The sequence below is a fragment of the Montipora foliosa genome, chromosome 5 (assembly GCF_036669935.1).
Source record: "Montipora foliosa isolate CH-2021 chromosome 5, ASM3666993v2, whole genome shotgun sequence".
NCBI lineage: Eukaryota > Metazoa > Cnidaria > Anthozoa > Scleractinia > Acroporidae > Montipora > Montipora foliosa.
The window spans coordinates 40,149,618-40,167,117 of record NC_090873.1 but is presented as its reverse complement, the minus strand read 5'-3'; the positions used below and the strand labels follow the sequence as shown (position 1 = coordinate 40,167,117).

The 17,500-nt window shown below is 38.4% G+C and overlaps 1 protein-coding gene and 1 long non-coding RNA gene across 2 annotated transcripts in view; one reads left to right on the top strand and one right to left on the bottom strand.

The window, feature by feature from the left end:
• Window positions 1–12,432, bottom strand: part of LOC138004162 (stimulated by retinoic acid gene 6 protein-like) — a 129,185-nt gene extending 116,753 nt beyond the window's left edge. The window contains exons 1-3 of the mRNA XM_068850585.1: window positions 12,279–12,432; window positions 8,154–8,208; window positions 1,846–1,931 (exon numbers count right to left, since the gene is read on the bottom strand). Coding sequence (XP_068706686.1) covers window positions 1,846–1,931; window positions 8,154–8,208; window positions 12,279–12,307 — 170 coding nt within the window. The 5' untranslated portion in view covers window positions 12,308–12,432. The remainder of the gene's footprint in view (window positions 1–1,845; window positions 1,932–8,153; window positions 8,209–12,278) is intronic.
• A 110-nt stretch (window positions 12,433–12,542) lies between these two features.
• Window positions 12,543–14,464, top strand: LOC138003165 (uncharacterized). Its single transcript, XR_011123432.1, has 3 exons — window positions 12,543–12,711; window positions 13,168–13,261; window positions 13,810–14,464. It is a non-coding gene; the product is annotated as an uncharacterized lncRNA (long non-coding RNA).
• Window positions 14,465–17,500: the final 3,036 nt, after the last annotated feature.

Below are 17,500 nucleotides of genomic sequence, written 5' to 3'. Positions count from 1 at the left end.
AAATCTCTCACATAAATTTCAAGGGGGGGTTTCCCATATAAAAAGGACGGGGGTGCTTGTCGTATCTGTTAGGGGTCAAAAAAGCGGTTTAGGGTGTTCAGCCTTAAAAGGTCCACAATGGGACCTTTAGCGGTAACTTTTAGGGTATTGAGAAGCAGAGTTATGACAGGAGACATTTGACAATCAACTCTTTTTTTTTTTTTTGTTTAATGAAAACCCATAATTTGGTACCTCTTAGGGGTGAAAAGAATTTCATGCCACCCCCACAAGACAGGATTTGGTACCTCTTAGGGATTCTTTCAAAATTTCCGACGAGCACCCCCAACCCGCGGGATGTGCATCGGATATCGATCGTACGATTTCAGTGTTTGGACGCCATCTTGTTCTTGCACAAATAACTTCGATCCTATGTGATAGTCTTACGGCTTGCCCAAGGGAAGTGAAGTCCTGTTGGACGGGGTCAATACCTGGATGGGTGACCGTCCGGCAATACCAAATGTCTCGTCGATGCCAAATTGGAATCACTAATCTTTGATTACTAACTAACTTTGGGTACTAACGATTGAGAAATCCGGATTTAGATCTTAAAATCTGGATTTTCAGATTTCGAATCGAACACAAAGTCTGGAAACGGAATTTGCCTCGAATCTCACTTATTGAAATCCTTCCTGAAATGGATTTCCAATTGAAAAATCTGCGAAAAAATCCGTTTTCAGATTTTGTGTTCGATTGGAAATCCTAAAATCCAGATTTTAAGATTTAAATCGGGATTTCCCAAAGACTTCCGAGCCTTGAACCTCGCCCAAGGGACGCCCAGTTGCCAAAATATATTCCAACACGAATCCCATTAGCGGAACAAACTAAATTATTAAGGGTTCTCTTGTTCCAGTGGATGACTCATTTGAGTTACAAAAATGATGTTTGTAAACATATAGTTTTCTTTATGCAAAGGGCAAAGAAGAAACCTAGACGTCCAGAAGTCCCAAAATATGTAGCTTGCACACATGCAGGCATTATTTAGGGAAGAAAGCGCTTGTACCCGTAAACTTCTTTTTGGCCACGTTGGTTGCGTACAGCAAAGAAAAAGCTGTCATCTTGGACGCGAAAAGCTTTACTCTTTCTTTTGGGACGACTGTGTTGTAAAAAGAATCTTGGATTTTTCAGAGACTGCAGTTCTATAATTTTTTTCGTTTGAAATATGTTGATACAGAAGTTTGGTTATTTAATCTGTCGAGATAAAGAAAGGAAAACATGAACCATGACCAATTATTATTAGAAAGATATTTGCTTCCAAAGGATCTTTCCGTTCTTCAATTGTGCCGACTTGTTTTGTAGGCCAATGAGGTTGGCACATTTATATTAATAACTAGTATAATTACATACGTGATTATTGAAAATTCTCTGTGCTGTTTGGTTGCCGTTGAGGTGATTATTACGGTATAATCACCTAAGCGGGTTTTCTTTTAAATGGCCGCAAGCTGTTTTGTCGAGGTGACAGAACAAGAAATTAATTCTTTCAAAGAAAAAGCATATTTTTCAAATACTCACCTATGTAATTATACTAAAACAATTATTCACCTCCGGCTCGGTGAATATCGGTAAATCAAAACCTTGACTTGGTCTCGGTTTTTATTAACCGATATTCAACTCGCCTTGGGCGAATAATTGTTGATTGTGTCATCGGCATCTTTGTTAAAGTTTACAAGGTAAGACTTCTCGATTTTTAAATTTCATTTTGAGCCGTTGGTCTTTCTACTATTTCACCCTACTCCTCAAGATCACATCCTGGATCCCGAAGGCTGAAAATTGTCTTTCAAAATTTGGCGTGAATATACTGACACTTACACTGGCAGGCCAGGTCGTCCATCGCAGAAGTCAAGTTTGAATGTTTTGCGCCGCTCAAGGCTGGCCAGTATAAAAATGATAGCAAGCTACAAAAAAAATAATAATAAATCAATAAAGAAAGAAAGAACTATTCATATAAAAGGAAAAATTAATACCGCTTATCATACGACCCATACGGCCTCGAACGTACTTTTATTAACTAGTGAGGAAATCCCTGCATGAGGGCCGTATACATTAGAAAGACCGGAGCTGGAAAAAACCACTGGGGCCTGTAAAAAAGTATATGTTTTTTTAGAGGATTTCGTCGACTCAAACAGACGGAAGATGGAAATATCATATTAGACTATTTTTCTGTGAAAATTCACAGCTTTTCTTTTGTAAAGAATGCATCTTCGATTCTCAGTTCTCTAAAATAGTCCAAAGAGACATTGTGATAAAACACTTATTGACTGAGTCACGCTAGGTCGTGCAGGAAATATTTGGCTCGAGGCCACAGCGCACGGACCTTCCTGCGCGCGCTTCGTCCTCCCTGATCTTTTAGCCAAATATCTTTCCTTCGATCCTCCTCCTCATTCAACTAGACGCTACGTAAGCGTAAACTGGCTTGCCTATGGTACATGTTACACAAAAAAACAGAGGGCACTGAGTTGGGTGGTATTGAAGGCGCTGAAACTGGATTTTCCTAGGAGTAATGCAGAAAATCAAAAAAATCGGAAAAAAAGCCTAAGAATCCAATAGGTACTCCTGGTAACTCCTACAATGGAAGAACAAGTCTAGAGGATCCGGCTCGAAGGCGGCATATTTCTCATCATCCCAAGAGCTGCTCAGTCCGGAAACGAAACACTATTATTATTATTTTTTTGTTTCCTCAAAAACCGAAACGTATCTATTTTGACTTCAAGGTGAACTATTTAAACATTGAGGCGGAGTGGCTAACCAAAACAGAGTTTGTATTCAAAATCTAAACATCTATGAGATGCAAAAACAAACTTGCAAACACGTGAACCTAAATAATCGAAAGTCATAATGCTGAAAAACACAAAAGCAAAGAAAATGGCTAATAAATATGATAGTTTTTTACTATCTTAATTCTTTACTTATTTTAAAGCGATATATTTTTTAAAAATCTTTGTGTTAATGAGTAATGTAAACAGTCTCCGCATTAGTAAGTTGTAGCAATAAATTGGGTTAACCAACAACCAATTAAAATTAAAGAAATCAAACTCTCTACTCGTGCGGGACCCGTACACCAGCTTCTTCATACCGGAGTCAACTTAGAATGATTATTACCGGTTCAATAACACTCGGAAAGTCTTACCTCGTCTTTAATTTTTTTGTATACCACGCTTGGAAATTCTACCTCAAATTTGGCCAAGAAAATCTCCCAGTTTCCAGTCTCCCTATCGGAACATTTTTCTCGGTCGCGGGAATTTCAAATTTTGGGCACAATGGCTCAACTCTCTTTGCTTCTTTCGAAGGCGCGGGTCCGAAAATGGTTTTTATCGGTAAACAACAGAGTTCCATGCACTTCAAGCTTTGTTTTGATATATAATGTGACCTAGCTTGCCATATTCTACCTTTTGTTCTTCGCCACCAAAAAAGCGTCATTTTAAAGGACAACAGAAAGAACTGCAGTACTTAGCGCCGCTTATAAACTTCAACAGAAATCTTGTAAGGTGCTTTATGGAGGAAAAGTGAAAAGATAAAAACATAGACCAGGTATTTGCCTTTCGCTGCTGCGACTTCAACACCAGCGATACCATGAGTTTATGTTCGAAAATTTGTTTCTAGAATTCATATTTTCTCCGGCAGAATAATAGTCGGCCGGTCTTGGATGATCGATGAAAACAAGAAGCGCAGGCCGTTTCGATAGTTTCAAAGAAGAGATAGAAGTATTATTGAAGAACCAGCAACTCAGAGAGATGGTAGTTCAAACAAAGACATGTCGAACAGTGGGGGGTTTACCACCTCGAAATTCGTAAAAAACGAGCACTTCTCACTGGCTGCTTGATATGTGGGCCCTAAAAAAGCAAAACACAACAGCAGACTATCTTGTGTGACCAAGAAAGCTTTTATACCATCTTGAGTCGTCAAAACATCATTTAATTCCATAAATGGATTTCTTGGACGCATTTTTGAGGTAAGCTGTCGTCTTACTGCATGTTCTGACGTAATAATTTTAATATAAAACAACAAAGCCAACTCGTAAGCGAAGCCCTCTCGATTTTCCGTTCGCAATCATTTTGAACAACTTGCAGAGCTCTTTAAATGTGTAATTTAAATATCTCATTTCATCCACTTATAAGTCTAGGCTTTAAGACGTTTATCCTCGCGCTATAGTAAATTTTATATTTCATACTTGAATGCCCACGGCTAAAAATGGTCCTCCATGTTGGATTTTTTACTGTACCCCAGGTTTCACGCGGCATTTCAAAGTTGGCCGAATTTGACTTTAAACGTTCCAAGCGTGTACAGTTCAGCAGTCAAACAACGGCATTGATGCCTGTTTAATTTCACAAAATACCGCCTTCGTTCGATGTCACCGGCCATCTGACCTCCCATTTCAAATAGCGCTGATAAGCAGTATTTAAGTCTAAGCACCCATTTTAAAACGGTTCGCTTTCAATAACTTCGTGGCTCTGTCGTTCAAGGTTAGGGTTAGAACCTGCTAAACATTCTTGTCATCTTTATGAAAACAACTCACATATCAAATATCAACACACATATGGAATATTAAAATACAATAAAAAACGTTCTCTGGCTAAAAATTTTGAAAAAGAATATAAGCTTTCGGCTGTCGATCGACAGCCTTCCACGGTTAAAATGTTGAATGTAAATTAGTGAAATATATACAGAAAAGGCGAGATAAAAATGATAAAAAGAACAGAGTAAAGGTAAGAAAAATGGTGGCTATTGTTTAAAAAGAATTTTATACTGATTAGGAATCGGCTTGATTCCTAATCAGTATAAAATTCTTTTTAAACAATAGCCACCATTTTGTAGATCGACAGCCGAAAGCTTATATTCTTTTTTAAAATTTTTAGCCAGAGAACGTTTTTTATTGTATTTTAATATGCCTTATCCTGGCTGCGCTTCAATTTTTAAACACATATGGAAATTAGTTAAGTTCTAACATGATCGATCCACAAAAACAGGAAGAAAATTAACAAAAAACCTTTCCAGCCAAAAACTTACAACGTGGAAGAAAAAACTTCCCATTGCGTACGTTCAAACAACCAACACAAGCCGCGTCAAAAACCACATGCAACTAAATAAATTTCCTGAAATTTCCCACCAGTGTGCAGGATTAAACCCTTCACTGAAAGTCCATTTCTTTCTGAAGCAAAAAATGGACAAAAAGCTTTCTTTCAAATAATTATTGACTAAAAAGAATTAGTCAAATTTCAAACTGACATCAGAGATGGGACTTCAGTAACCACAGATGCATTCAAGACGTTCGATTCCTTCAATGAGGTTGTTAAACAAATAAAGAAATTGCCATTTGGTTTTAGTGTTGTACATAACAACAAAATTATATTAGAAATACAGCTCACTTTGAAACGGCTAGACGAGCGAGAGATGCAATTATTGTCGAAGTCCATTACTCGTCGCTTTTAAGATTCCATATATTTATTTTTCACCGTCTATCTTGTTTATCCAATTGACGTTCCATTCTTGAGCTCCATAAGGGTATAGTTTGTTTAAAGATCCACTAAAATGCCATCTGCGTTACAATGACGTCGAAGCCATTGCAGGTTAATTAAGTATTCTACGGAGTCCACGGGATAAAATATACGCATTTCTACTACCCCCTGAAACCTACCAAAAATACACGCAGAAGACTCTAGGGCCAAAGACAATACTTAGGAGGGGAGTAACAGGGAAGACCCCACTGCGCAACTTCTCCGATTTCCGACACAGGAAAATAATAATAGTTTTTAAAAAGGGAAAAGATACCACTCAGTTCTCTACTCGATTGCCATGGCAACCCAGTAATAAACAGTCTACAAACTACGCGCTCTACAGTTGATTAGAAGGCCGTATCCGCACAATGTGGCCCCCTGTTTTTAAAAGTCAAATTTTTCTCCTGTATTCAAAGACCTCAGGACATCATAATTTCTCGTTTAAAAAGGGCGTAATTGAAAGTTTCCGGTTCAATCTACATGTATAGCCCTCATGTTTTTAATTAGGGGCCCTTCACCTTTAGCACTCGGCTGGTAAGATATTTATCAGCAAGGTTTAAGATACATAAGATTGCAGATGGTGTCTTCGAGTGAATAATAATCGTAGTGTGAGAGGGCCGGGAACAAAAAAACACTACATGTTTTATATGCAATGCACAGTTAATGGCCATTGCTAATTAGCTACAATCAAAACAATGAAACGTGTTGTGACTAATAAAATTACAATGATTATGTTGACACGTTTAACAACTAAATCATAAATTTAAATTCTGGATTAATTAACCAGCCTATCAGCGTACAAGCCGTTTGTCACATGTACGTTCTTTTTTTTTAATACTGCGCATGCGAGGTTATGTCTTATTGGAAAAGAAACAGAACTTGTAATGTGAGGGTCATAAGTTCGACTCCTGTTCAGTCCGGGAGTTGTGTTTCAGTGAAGTATGACGTACTGATTGGCTACATCGCGTTCTTTCCCATGAGGAAATCATTTTCATCATAGTTAATCTAGGGACTGGTTATGAAACCTGGGAATATCAAAAGCGGGAACAATACAGTCGCAATTAGATGTTGAACCAACCGTGACCCTGCACAATCTTTTGTTTTTGGTTCGCAAGTTGATTTCGAATAAATTAGTCGAAGATTTTGATTCATTTGGTTATCCTGCAGAAAAAAGCGTGTTTGTGTCGGGTTTTGTGCAGGGGCAAGGCCAAAAAAGCGAACAAAAACATGAAACAAAGAAACTTGTCGAGTTTCATAACCAGCCTACATCTACAAACTATGTTTTCATATACATAATAAGCTCAATAATGCACTCATTTTGATTGGTTCTCATCTTAATCTTTTAGAGAGCAGACGCATAGCTAACGTCATCATCAAAAACATTTAATTCTCTTTGACATACCATAAGCCAATGACTTCATTGCTTCATTGTAATTTTTGAATTGGGTTTCTACAGACCGTTTTATATTTCGATTGATTTTCCCGCGAAACCAGTCATTTCCAGCTGATGACAAGTTCTGATCGAGAAATTAACACCCCTGAGAATGGTCGCTCGTGCCGGCCAAATCGTAGTAAGAACTCGTCTAAAAAATAGCTTGATCAGTGAAAATACAGTTAGATAGACTTAGCATTGCAGTTGTAGGCTCCTGGTTAGGGGCTCCTGATAATACATTTTTTATCATAGTTTATAATATATCTTACCACAGTTTTACGTCATGTGTGATCTATCATTGAACAGATGCACAATAAAATTAAATCTATTTGATAATTATCAGCTTAAAATCCGTCATTTTGCAACAGATTAATAAAGCTTCATGTCAAAGTCCACGAAATCCCCATAGCAATAAAATGTTGTTTTTCAGATGTGTTTGCTTTACTGGCCAAAAGTGGTCAGAGGCTCATTTTTACTTGCCCCTGCCGCCTAACGCGTATCCAAGCCTGCATCACCAACTAATCATGCTACTTGGAGAGAGAAGCTGTTATAAAAATCGATGACTGGAGAAAACTATAACCCACAAGAGAAAGATGTGAGTTTTAAGCTCCAAGTTGTCGCCTCAGGCCAGACCTAACAATCAACGTTGCTAATTTATTAGCTTTTTTTATATTCAACTAGTCATGGATTATGATGTTGCAATCAAAGAAATCACTCCTTACGAAATCGATGGTTTGCTTGACGTCGCTGTCAGTAGTATCCGATTGCCTCTCTCCATCCATTCTCTTCCAGAGGGCGCAATTCTCTCGGTTAGCACAGAGCCGGAATAAGAACCTCTGGCTGAGCCTTTGGTCAGTTCCGAAATCTGCACAATCATAGTAAGGGTTCATTTTTTGGTAAACGTTGGCAACCACAAATGTTTCGAGTTGCTGAGTCTGGGCACAAAAGCCGAAAATCCATTTTTCGTGAAACGGTGCTAACCCAAAGAATTGCGGGACGAGACGGCTCCCCATCCACATTAGGCAATTAAAGTTAGGCGTAGTGTGGTTAAGATAAAGGTGTAACTCGGGGGGAGGGGGGTGGGGGGTTGGGGATGGAAACTAACCTGTTGTTATTGATTCATGATTTTTCCGTGGTTAAATCCGAAAAATATTTTTCAGTAGAGATTGTAAAATACAAATTCTTATACTCACTGACGGGGCAAGGCATCCAAGTTCGAACAGCAATAGGTTTAGAACTTTCTTGCACCTTGAAAAAAAATTCATTTATTAACGGTGAATGTGAGTAAATGCATGTTCATAGGATTCTCGAACGCGTTTTGTGCATTTAGTGAATGCGGACCGTGGTGAAAAATGAGGAATGTTTGGTATTCGTTATGTACCGATGGAATCGAACATTCAAGATCCCCCAAGAACCAAGTATTCTTGCCTTGCTTAGACTGGGAAATTTGACTATCTTAGGGAATTTTTTTCTAGGAGAATCTAAGAAAATTCATTTCTGATTACTCATCATCAGAGGCTTAACCAATTCAGAAACCAAAAGGCCCAAGAAAGGAGCAGCCGCACTGGACCAGCATTAACAAGACGGTTCAATTAGAGCGTATTTTATGGTCTGATGATCCGGCTTTGGATTTCAACAGAAATGCAAAACACGATTTTCGACCCAGGAAGGAATCCATTCATATCAATGACAGAGTAAGGATTCGTTGCACTGAAGTGAGACTCTGCTTCATGAAGGGGGTGGGGAGGGGGGGGGGGATGAGCAGTGCAACGGAAAGATACCTTGCATATTAATTTTCGCCGTAAAAATGACGAATTCGAGAAAAATTCAAAATAAACATTTCATCAGGCAACCAGCGGCTCATTTACTCAGCTTGGTCAATGAGCCCGGAACAAACCAAATGCAAATATGAAGCCAAGCCACCTTGCCTTCTTACTGTCTTTTAAAGATTTGTCTTTATCACGAAAGGCAGAAGTCTATGACCCGTCTGTTGCTAATAAAGTACACTTCGGCAACAATACAAGTGAATAGCCAAATCAACTGATAAAGAGGGCTGATATTTTCAGAGTCGATGATACTTGAACGATGGACGAAGTAAGAATGATTATACTGATTATTTTTGTCATAAATTGTTTACATTACTGCTTTGCTCGGGTCTTGACAAACTGCGAGCCAGCGAGACATTCTAGTCTAAGCACCGATTTTAAATATCGCTGCTAAAGAGTATTTAAGTCTAAGCACCCATTTTAAAACGGTTAGTTTTCACTGATCGTGTGACTCGCATGTTAACTCGCATGGTGCGCCATGTTGGCTCTCATGACTCGCAACTATGGCTTGCATGGCTCGCATATATTTTCCACACACTTTTTTTTTTCAAACGCACGCAGTGCCAGTTTCACTGAAATTCATAGACCATTTTACAGTTGTAGCTAAGTTACCTGGCCTAAGAATGGAAGCGAGGCTGCCGGTGACCCTGCTATGATAGAAAACTCTTTGCTTTTCTGGTGGTGATGCACACTAATTAAAACTGGTAGTAATCACGGATTAGTAAAGTGCGTTCGATGTTTAGTAAAGTAATATTTTTTATTGTACTAATTGCCCAGAAATATTCAGGGAAAGTGGACTTGTGGGGTGCTTTTGTGGCAGTACGCAGAGAGAACTTGAATCTCCTGTGAAAAGCAGCCGACTAGACAAATCACAACTCAGTATCGTTGCCGACACGAATTGCCATGCGGGGGCCAATTGTAGTGTGTTTCCTACAAAACATATCACTACACAGTTTTCTGATGTTCTAATAAGTCGCTTTAGTCATATTTGCTAGTGATACTTCAAATAAATTAACATAACTTCAATTACGTTTGAAAAAAAAAAAAACAGCGAAGAAAACAGCGGAGAAACCAACACGCATGACTGCAAAGCAATTGAGCATGCCGGCATTGCGATACAAACCCGCTGTCGAGGCATGACAGACTCACAATCACATCAGATCGAGAGGATGTGCCCGTCGGCCAGCTAGTCCAAGATAGCGTCCTAACTCTGAAATCGTATGGCATCACGATCGATATCCGGGAAACATATTTAAGGTCATCGGCAGCCTCGCAGCCATTCATAGGCTAGGTTACTGAGCCAACAACTGGAAAATGGCCTATATGAATCATTCATATGTGTTATACCGCACAAATGACAAAAGGAAAGGTAAGGAAAGGAACTTTATTTAAGTGTCGTTCTAGCGCTGGAGCACTAATTTGGGACACTGTAAACTGAAATTAACAATGAAGGCAGATCAAGTCAAATGTTGGTTTGTGGGGAGAGGGGAAACCGGAGTATCCGGAGAAAACCTTTTGATGCAGTGTAGAGAACCAACATACTCAACCCACATATGACACCGAGTCCGAGAATCTAACCACATTGGTGGGAGGCGAGTGCTCTCACCACCGCGCTATCCCTGAACCCATTCCGTTTCGCTTTTTACCATATGTATACTGATTTTGTTTGAAATTTTTTGAAATGTTGTCATATTTTTGCTCAAATACTACTTTTTAAAAGCGTGCATTGAAAATAAAACCGTCCCCGAAGTCGTACATGCATTTCAGTGAAACTAACACAGGGTGCGTTAAGAAAAAGAAAAACGGTTATGTAAACAATTTTATTACACATAACATAAGAATTTCATTCCATAAAGCTCATTTGTACAAATCTATACGATTTATTTTCACATGTGGAAAAGGCTTATACAGCCAATCAGAATGGCGTACAGCTATTTCACATGTGGAAGTATAACCAATCAACGATAGCGTAAAGGCGTTTCCATGCCAATCACTCGTGCACCTCGTGCATCTCGTGCAAATCGTACTTTGTTATTGAATTAAGGACGTTCGCGCGAAATTTTTTCAACATTGCTTTTCTTCTGAAACTTTTACCACTGTAAGATGATGAGTTAGTTATGTCTGAAATGTAAAAAAAATGGGGGGTCACCGACTTCGTTTTGTAGAGAACATGTCCGGAAAAACACCCAAAATGTGACAAAATCGGGCTTCGTTATCGAATAAGGCCAGTGTCTGTAAACCCAAATATATTGCAATTAAATCTTTGAAGTGAAATCTTCTCTGCCAAATATTGTTTAAGTGGACTAATTAAGTGAATTTAGTCAACTGGTGAGGTTCCCTTAAAGATCAAGTTCGCATTTAGCGACCACAGTTTCACGCGCCTTGCAGCCGCAAGATGGCAGGATTTGATGTCCCGTGAGCAGAAATCTTGAAATTTTTTGAACTTCGCACATTGAGTTTTTGTTCTTTTTTGGACAACGTGGAGATAACTGTAAATAAATCCGTTTCTGGAAAGAAAAACAGGGGTCACCGAACGTCCAAGACCGTTAAATCCAGGCAAAGCTATAGCAATGGCCTTTTGCCCTATCAGTTCTCATTTTATTACTTAGCGCGCGCGCTCGTGTATGACACGCGTGTGCATTTGCGTGCGCAGTAAGGCGCGGCAGAAATAATTGGCGCGAACGTCCTTAAATTAAATTTGCATTTGGTTATATTGTTAGTGAGTTTTTTGTTTCTAATTTGCGTTCATAAAACTATTTTAATGAAAATTCTCGTCTTATGTGTAATAAACAGTTCGAGACATAGAAAGTGCTTTGTACGGGGTTTTATTCACTCGTTGTTTGTGTCAGAAACCCTCACTCGCTCTTTCCTCGCTCGTTCGGGTTTTTGACACAAACAACTCGTGAATAAAACTCCGCACGTCGCACTTTCTATGACGTTTACTATATACAAGAATAATTCTCGATACCTTTCGAATTGCAGTGTAGTATATTTAATTTCTTGTACCTAAAATATTAACTTATGGTGTGAATCACTTTTGATAGAATACTAAAAATTTTTAATATCGCATTAAGCTCAGTTTTGAAATCGTGATAGAAAATTGAGTCACTTGCATAAACGACTATTAATTACAATGTGCTTGAATTGAGTAATATTATAGTTCACTTGCGGATTTTTGCCGTCAAATACAATTTTCAGTCACTTAAGGGTAAAGGCGTTTCCATGCCAATCACTCGTGCATCTCGTGCATCTCGTGCAAATCTAATTTGAAAGAAAAACAAATGAAACTGACTAGATTTTTATTTTCACGACGTTTCGAAGTCATCGTAACTCCATTATCAAGTGATAAATAAATACAAGTGCTGAGTTTAAATAGATGGAAAGCATAATTTGCATACTAGGTGTTGTTTGCCATTCAAATTCATGATGACATGATCATAAATATAACGTAAGCTAAGCAAGACACAAGCATTTCGAGGTTTATTTACTCACCCTTCCGAGATTTCAGATGTGTTTGACATATTGCAGGATTGATTGTTTGTCTGTAAGCTAAGCGCCGTGTCACAAGAAGAGTTCGGTTGATCGCACGTTAATCCGATAAAACTTGACAGACGCAGAACTTACAATTTCTTAACGAGTCGTCTGCCGCCAGCTGTCAAGAGTGATGCTATCATGTGTCATGCTATAAATGTGAGCCAATCAGATTTTAGTTCTTTTGGTTCCGAGTCGTTTTTATCCGGGAGATTTAATGACCCGTACGGGAGACCGGGAGAAAAGCACTGATTTTGGCAAAGTATACCTCTTTTGTTATTGTTGACGCCGTTGTTATTATTAAAATAAGAATAGCCCTTCCTCGTTAGTATTTCTTCAACGATGTGGACTCAGTGGACTTCAGAAACCGTTCCTATAGTCACAATCCTCTCTGGTAAGGCCAAGAATTATATTTATAATTATATTTTATATAAGACAATGTACACATCGGGTAAAGAAAGAACACGCTTTTTTTGTGAAAACAAAGTACAAAGGAAACGTTGAAAACCAGAAAATAGAATTTTGAAATCTGGAATCCAGCCACTTATGGAATCTGGAATTAATGGATGTGGAATCCGGAACCCACAGACATGAAATTGGAATCCACAGCGTGGAATCCGGAATCCAAGACTCTCTTGGATTTACCTTACAAGGGGCGAAGTTTGAGCCTATTTGCCATTGCAAACATGCCATCTCACCAGGACAAAGAAATGAAAGTCAAAAATCAGATATTTCTGTTCATATACACGATTCAACCACTAGGTTTCCATCGTGAATGAAGAAGAAAGCACGTATTTATAAGCAGTTAACCAGTGGAACCAAAGGATAAACTCATGTTTTCTTTCGAAAGGGAAAGGTAATTTGGACTACGCGAAAACGCAGACGATGGAAGACGGTGATCCTGTAGAACCATCACACGGGGAACAAAATTAAAGGCCATCCAGGTGCATTTGTAGCATTTGCATTCAGATGCAAAACTTATTTAACAAACCTTTTTTGACTTGAAACGCTCTAGAAGATACATTGTTAAGGAGAAACAAAGAGACAAGAGATAATAATTTCAAAGTCAGAATCGATGAGAAGGTTCTATCAAGATTGAATATTTTGAAACTTAAAGGGAGCGCTTTCCTCAAAAGGAAAAAGAAAACAGTCGGTGATTGGATGTGCACATGGCTACCACTTGCAGAAATGGGCTCGTGTCTTTCTTTCCCTTGCTCTCTTGCAAAATGATGTCAAGAGTTATTTAGCTTGTGAAGTAAGGAGCATCTATTTCATAAAATTTGCTCCGTTCTTTTCATTTCTTGCCTTAACTTGCTAATAGAAATCCCCAGTGCAAAACACATCCTTACGCAAAAAACGAAAAAAAAAAAAAATTCGAAAATTGCACAATCTTAAGAATATTCAAATTTTGGGGGTACAGTAATTACGTATTTGTTCAAGCGATAACAAGTCAAGACACGTCTAGACATATGGTCGCCAATATTTCTTGCAGGCACAAAAACAAAAGAAAGCAGAATCTTGCACCAACTCTGGTTATCATCGGATTATTTCGAAAAATATCCACTCAACGCCAGCGTCTACCACCACCAGGCGAACAAGAAAGCAGTAGTTTACTCCAGGCATCAAACCTGGCTTGAAGAAATAACTGAAGACAAGAGATTATTATTATACAATCTCTTGTTGAAGAATAATTCCTAATGAAAAGTAGAGGGTGGGGGTGGTGTATCTAATTTTCTTGTGGGTTTTGGGCAATCTATCTTAAAGATTCAAATACCACTGTCTCATACTTTTGGGACTGATTTAAAATGGGAAGTTAGTGGCAAGCCTGAAAGGAGTCCTTCGGTGTGGCCTTCAAGGTCGCCTCGGTAGGGTCGTGCTAACTCCATTTCTGGCAGAAATGACGACCACATTTTACAATTGTCAAGGTTGCATGACACGGTCATACAAACGGGCTTATTGAAAGGTTTCAGTCGGCTTGTAATCAGTTTAAATGTCCAGGATTTATTCGTGTTTTAATCGTTCCCCTTTAATTAAAACACCACTGTGTCGAGCAAACTGATTTCGTTCTCTGATATTTCGGTTGTGAATTTGTTAGTAGAGAGGAATTTGTTAGCTTGTTTAATAAAATGGTCCGCGTCGGATCTCTGTTTTATCGCTGTTCCACTTTGTTGGGTGACTTTGTTTCAATTTGCTCCATGAAAATATTAGCAAGAGACTCCCGTGTTTGTCTCCATGGCGGTTTGTTTAATAAAATGGTCCGCCTCAGATCTCTGTTTATCGCTGTCCCACTTTGATGGATTAACGTACGTAATATCATTTCTATACATGAGGACCATGAAGTAGGAAAATTGGAGATGACAGATTTATTGAAGCCTTAGCTTGTGGTTTTCATTTTTTAATACATTTGTTTAGTTTGTCTTATATTTGTACTAAGCCTAAATATGGCTTCAATTTCAAACAATATTTGTCCTGCATTTATCAGGGACAAATATGAAAACATATTTATCCCACATTTGTTGGCCTCACAACCAGGCCAAATATAACATCAGATTTGTCTCATATTTGTCTTAAAGCCAAATATAATCAAATGCATTATTTCATCCAGTGAATAAGGAGATGTCTTTGAAATTAAGGCGTAACACTTGGGCCAAGTCGTGTTTAGTTAACAAACTTTTGAAATCCAAATGTTCATGGTAGAGCAGTTTTCAATTGAGTGTCGAAAGTTAATTAGTGAATTACTTTGGTTTATGATTACTTCACTCAGTGATTGGTTCAAAGTTCTCGCTCCACTTTTTCAACCAATCAGAAGTGAAACCAAAACCAATTGTGGCTCGCGCGTGCACATTTTCCCGCGCTTTGTGACGGCTACGTGTAATTACTTCGAGTTTTGATTGGTTTACTGGATTGTCTCCGTTCTTTTTGATTGGCCAAAGTAACTACTTTGGTTTTGGTTTTACGACACTCAATTGAAAACTGCTCTAGCACTTTAAATTGTCCGGCAAAGTGCGAGGATGACTTCTCACTCGTCTATAACCCGCACTTCAAATACACGTTCTTTTAATTTCATTTCATTCATCGAGTTCTTGACGGGAACAAATGAGCCCAACAAATTGACCTGTGGCTTCCTAGCACAATTGACAGAGCATTGCAGCGGTATCGCAGAGGTCATGGCTCGAATCCCGTTGGAACCACCTGAAATTTTCAGATGTTTATAAAAAGCGGCAATTGCTTAAATTCTTCAGCAAAGTACGAGGATCACTTCTCACTCGGCGTCAATAACCTGTAATCCAAATATACATTTATTTCATTTCATTTAAAGAAATTACTGTATCTTTTCTTATTTAACAACTGACTGGATTTGTCTCCAATACTTTTGAATCCAGATCTTCCACGATTTGTCTCATTATTATTTTTATTATTATATCTTGGAGGATATTACATGGCCGCGCGAGGATACGAAGTTTATCTTCGAGTGCTGGAAGTATCTCTTACGAGTGAGCGAAACGAACGAGTGAGAGACACTTTCAGCACGAGAAGATAGAATTCGTATCCCGAAGGGGCCATGCAATGTTTTGTTTATGATATAGATATTGATGAAATGTCCAGATTTAAAACAACTTGTTTTACCCATTTTCCAAATGATGAAAAAGTGGTCACCAACCGTTAAAACACGCATGTTGTGTAACATAAAACAAGACATGAAAGTTATGAAAAACAAATCACGATAATGTAAAATTTGCAATAAAAATATTAATGTAGTAGAGACTAATTATATTAAAGCACAAAAGTACCTTACAATGAAGAGGACGCTCGCGTTTTATTGGCTAATCGTGTCCGTTACCATGAGGAAACGTATATTCTCACATGTGAAAGAGAAGAATGATATTTTCACTGCTCACGGTGAAGATATGATTTTTTAGTAAAAGGAAAAATCCGGGTATTTCATCACTATCTATATAATAAATCATGATCATCATCATACGATTGTCTCCAGTTCTCTTATGTTCTTCTCAGTCTTAAGCAGTTCCGAGACAACTTTGTACTTCCAATGACGTCAGGTGGATCTAACTTTCCAAACCAGGCCTTTGCTTTCTTCGAGATGGTTCCGAATGCATCAGTCAAAATGGACATCCCTGTCATATTTGCTATAACCGAAACATGGCTTAACGTAAATGACGACACCATTAGATGTTCAGCCTGTCCTGAAGGTTGTTATCTAGCTGATCATGCTCGATCAACTGGACGTGGGGCGGCACTGCTCTGCTTTATCGTGACTCACTAGCCGCCAAGAAGATTGAAGCCGGAGAGAAAACGTCATTTGAATATTCGGAGTGGTTAGTACAATCAAAACATCACAACCTACGTATTGCTATTATCTACCGACCGCCTTATTCGGACGAACATAAAGTTACGATTGGGACATTTTTAAATGAATTTTTTAGAATATATTGAAACACTCTTGTTATCAAATGAGAAAATTATTATACTAAATCTTGGTGATTTTAACATCCACGTGGATAATTCAAATGACAACGATGCGACTAAATTAATGGATATGATTGAGTCTTTGGGACTAAAATAGCATGTTGAAGAACCAACGCATATCTTTGGGCACACATTGGACTTAGTCATAACTAGACTATCAGATGATGTAGTTCGAGACTCTCCTCGTGTAGATAGTTACATCTCAGACCATGGGGTTGTTCTTTTCAAGTTGAATAGCGTAAAACCTTCTCTTTCTGTCAAGACTGTTTCGTATAGAAAGTATAAAGCTATTAATATTCAGGATTTTCAGTCTGACTTGGCTAAATCTGACTTATGTACAAACCATCCGAACTCTCTTGATGAACTAGTTTCTTGTTATGATAAAACTTTCACAGCTACATTAGGCAAACACGCACCGTTGTTGACCAAGACAATTGTGGTAAGACCTCGTGTTCCGTGGTTTAATGAAGAAATAAGGGAAGCTAAACGGGAAGGAAAAAGAGCAGAGAAGAAATGGCGAAAGACGAAAAATGCTGTTGATCTCACGATCTTTAAAGTAAAAAGAAATGCTGTAGTATCATTGATGAACAAAGCACGTAAGGATTTCTATACTAATTTTATTGAGGAAAATAGTTGTGATCAACGGAAAGTGTTGAAGGCTAGTAAGAGTTTTCTTAATTGAAAACCTTGCAACGCTA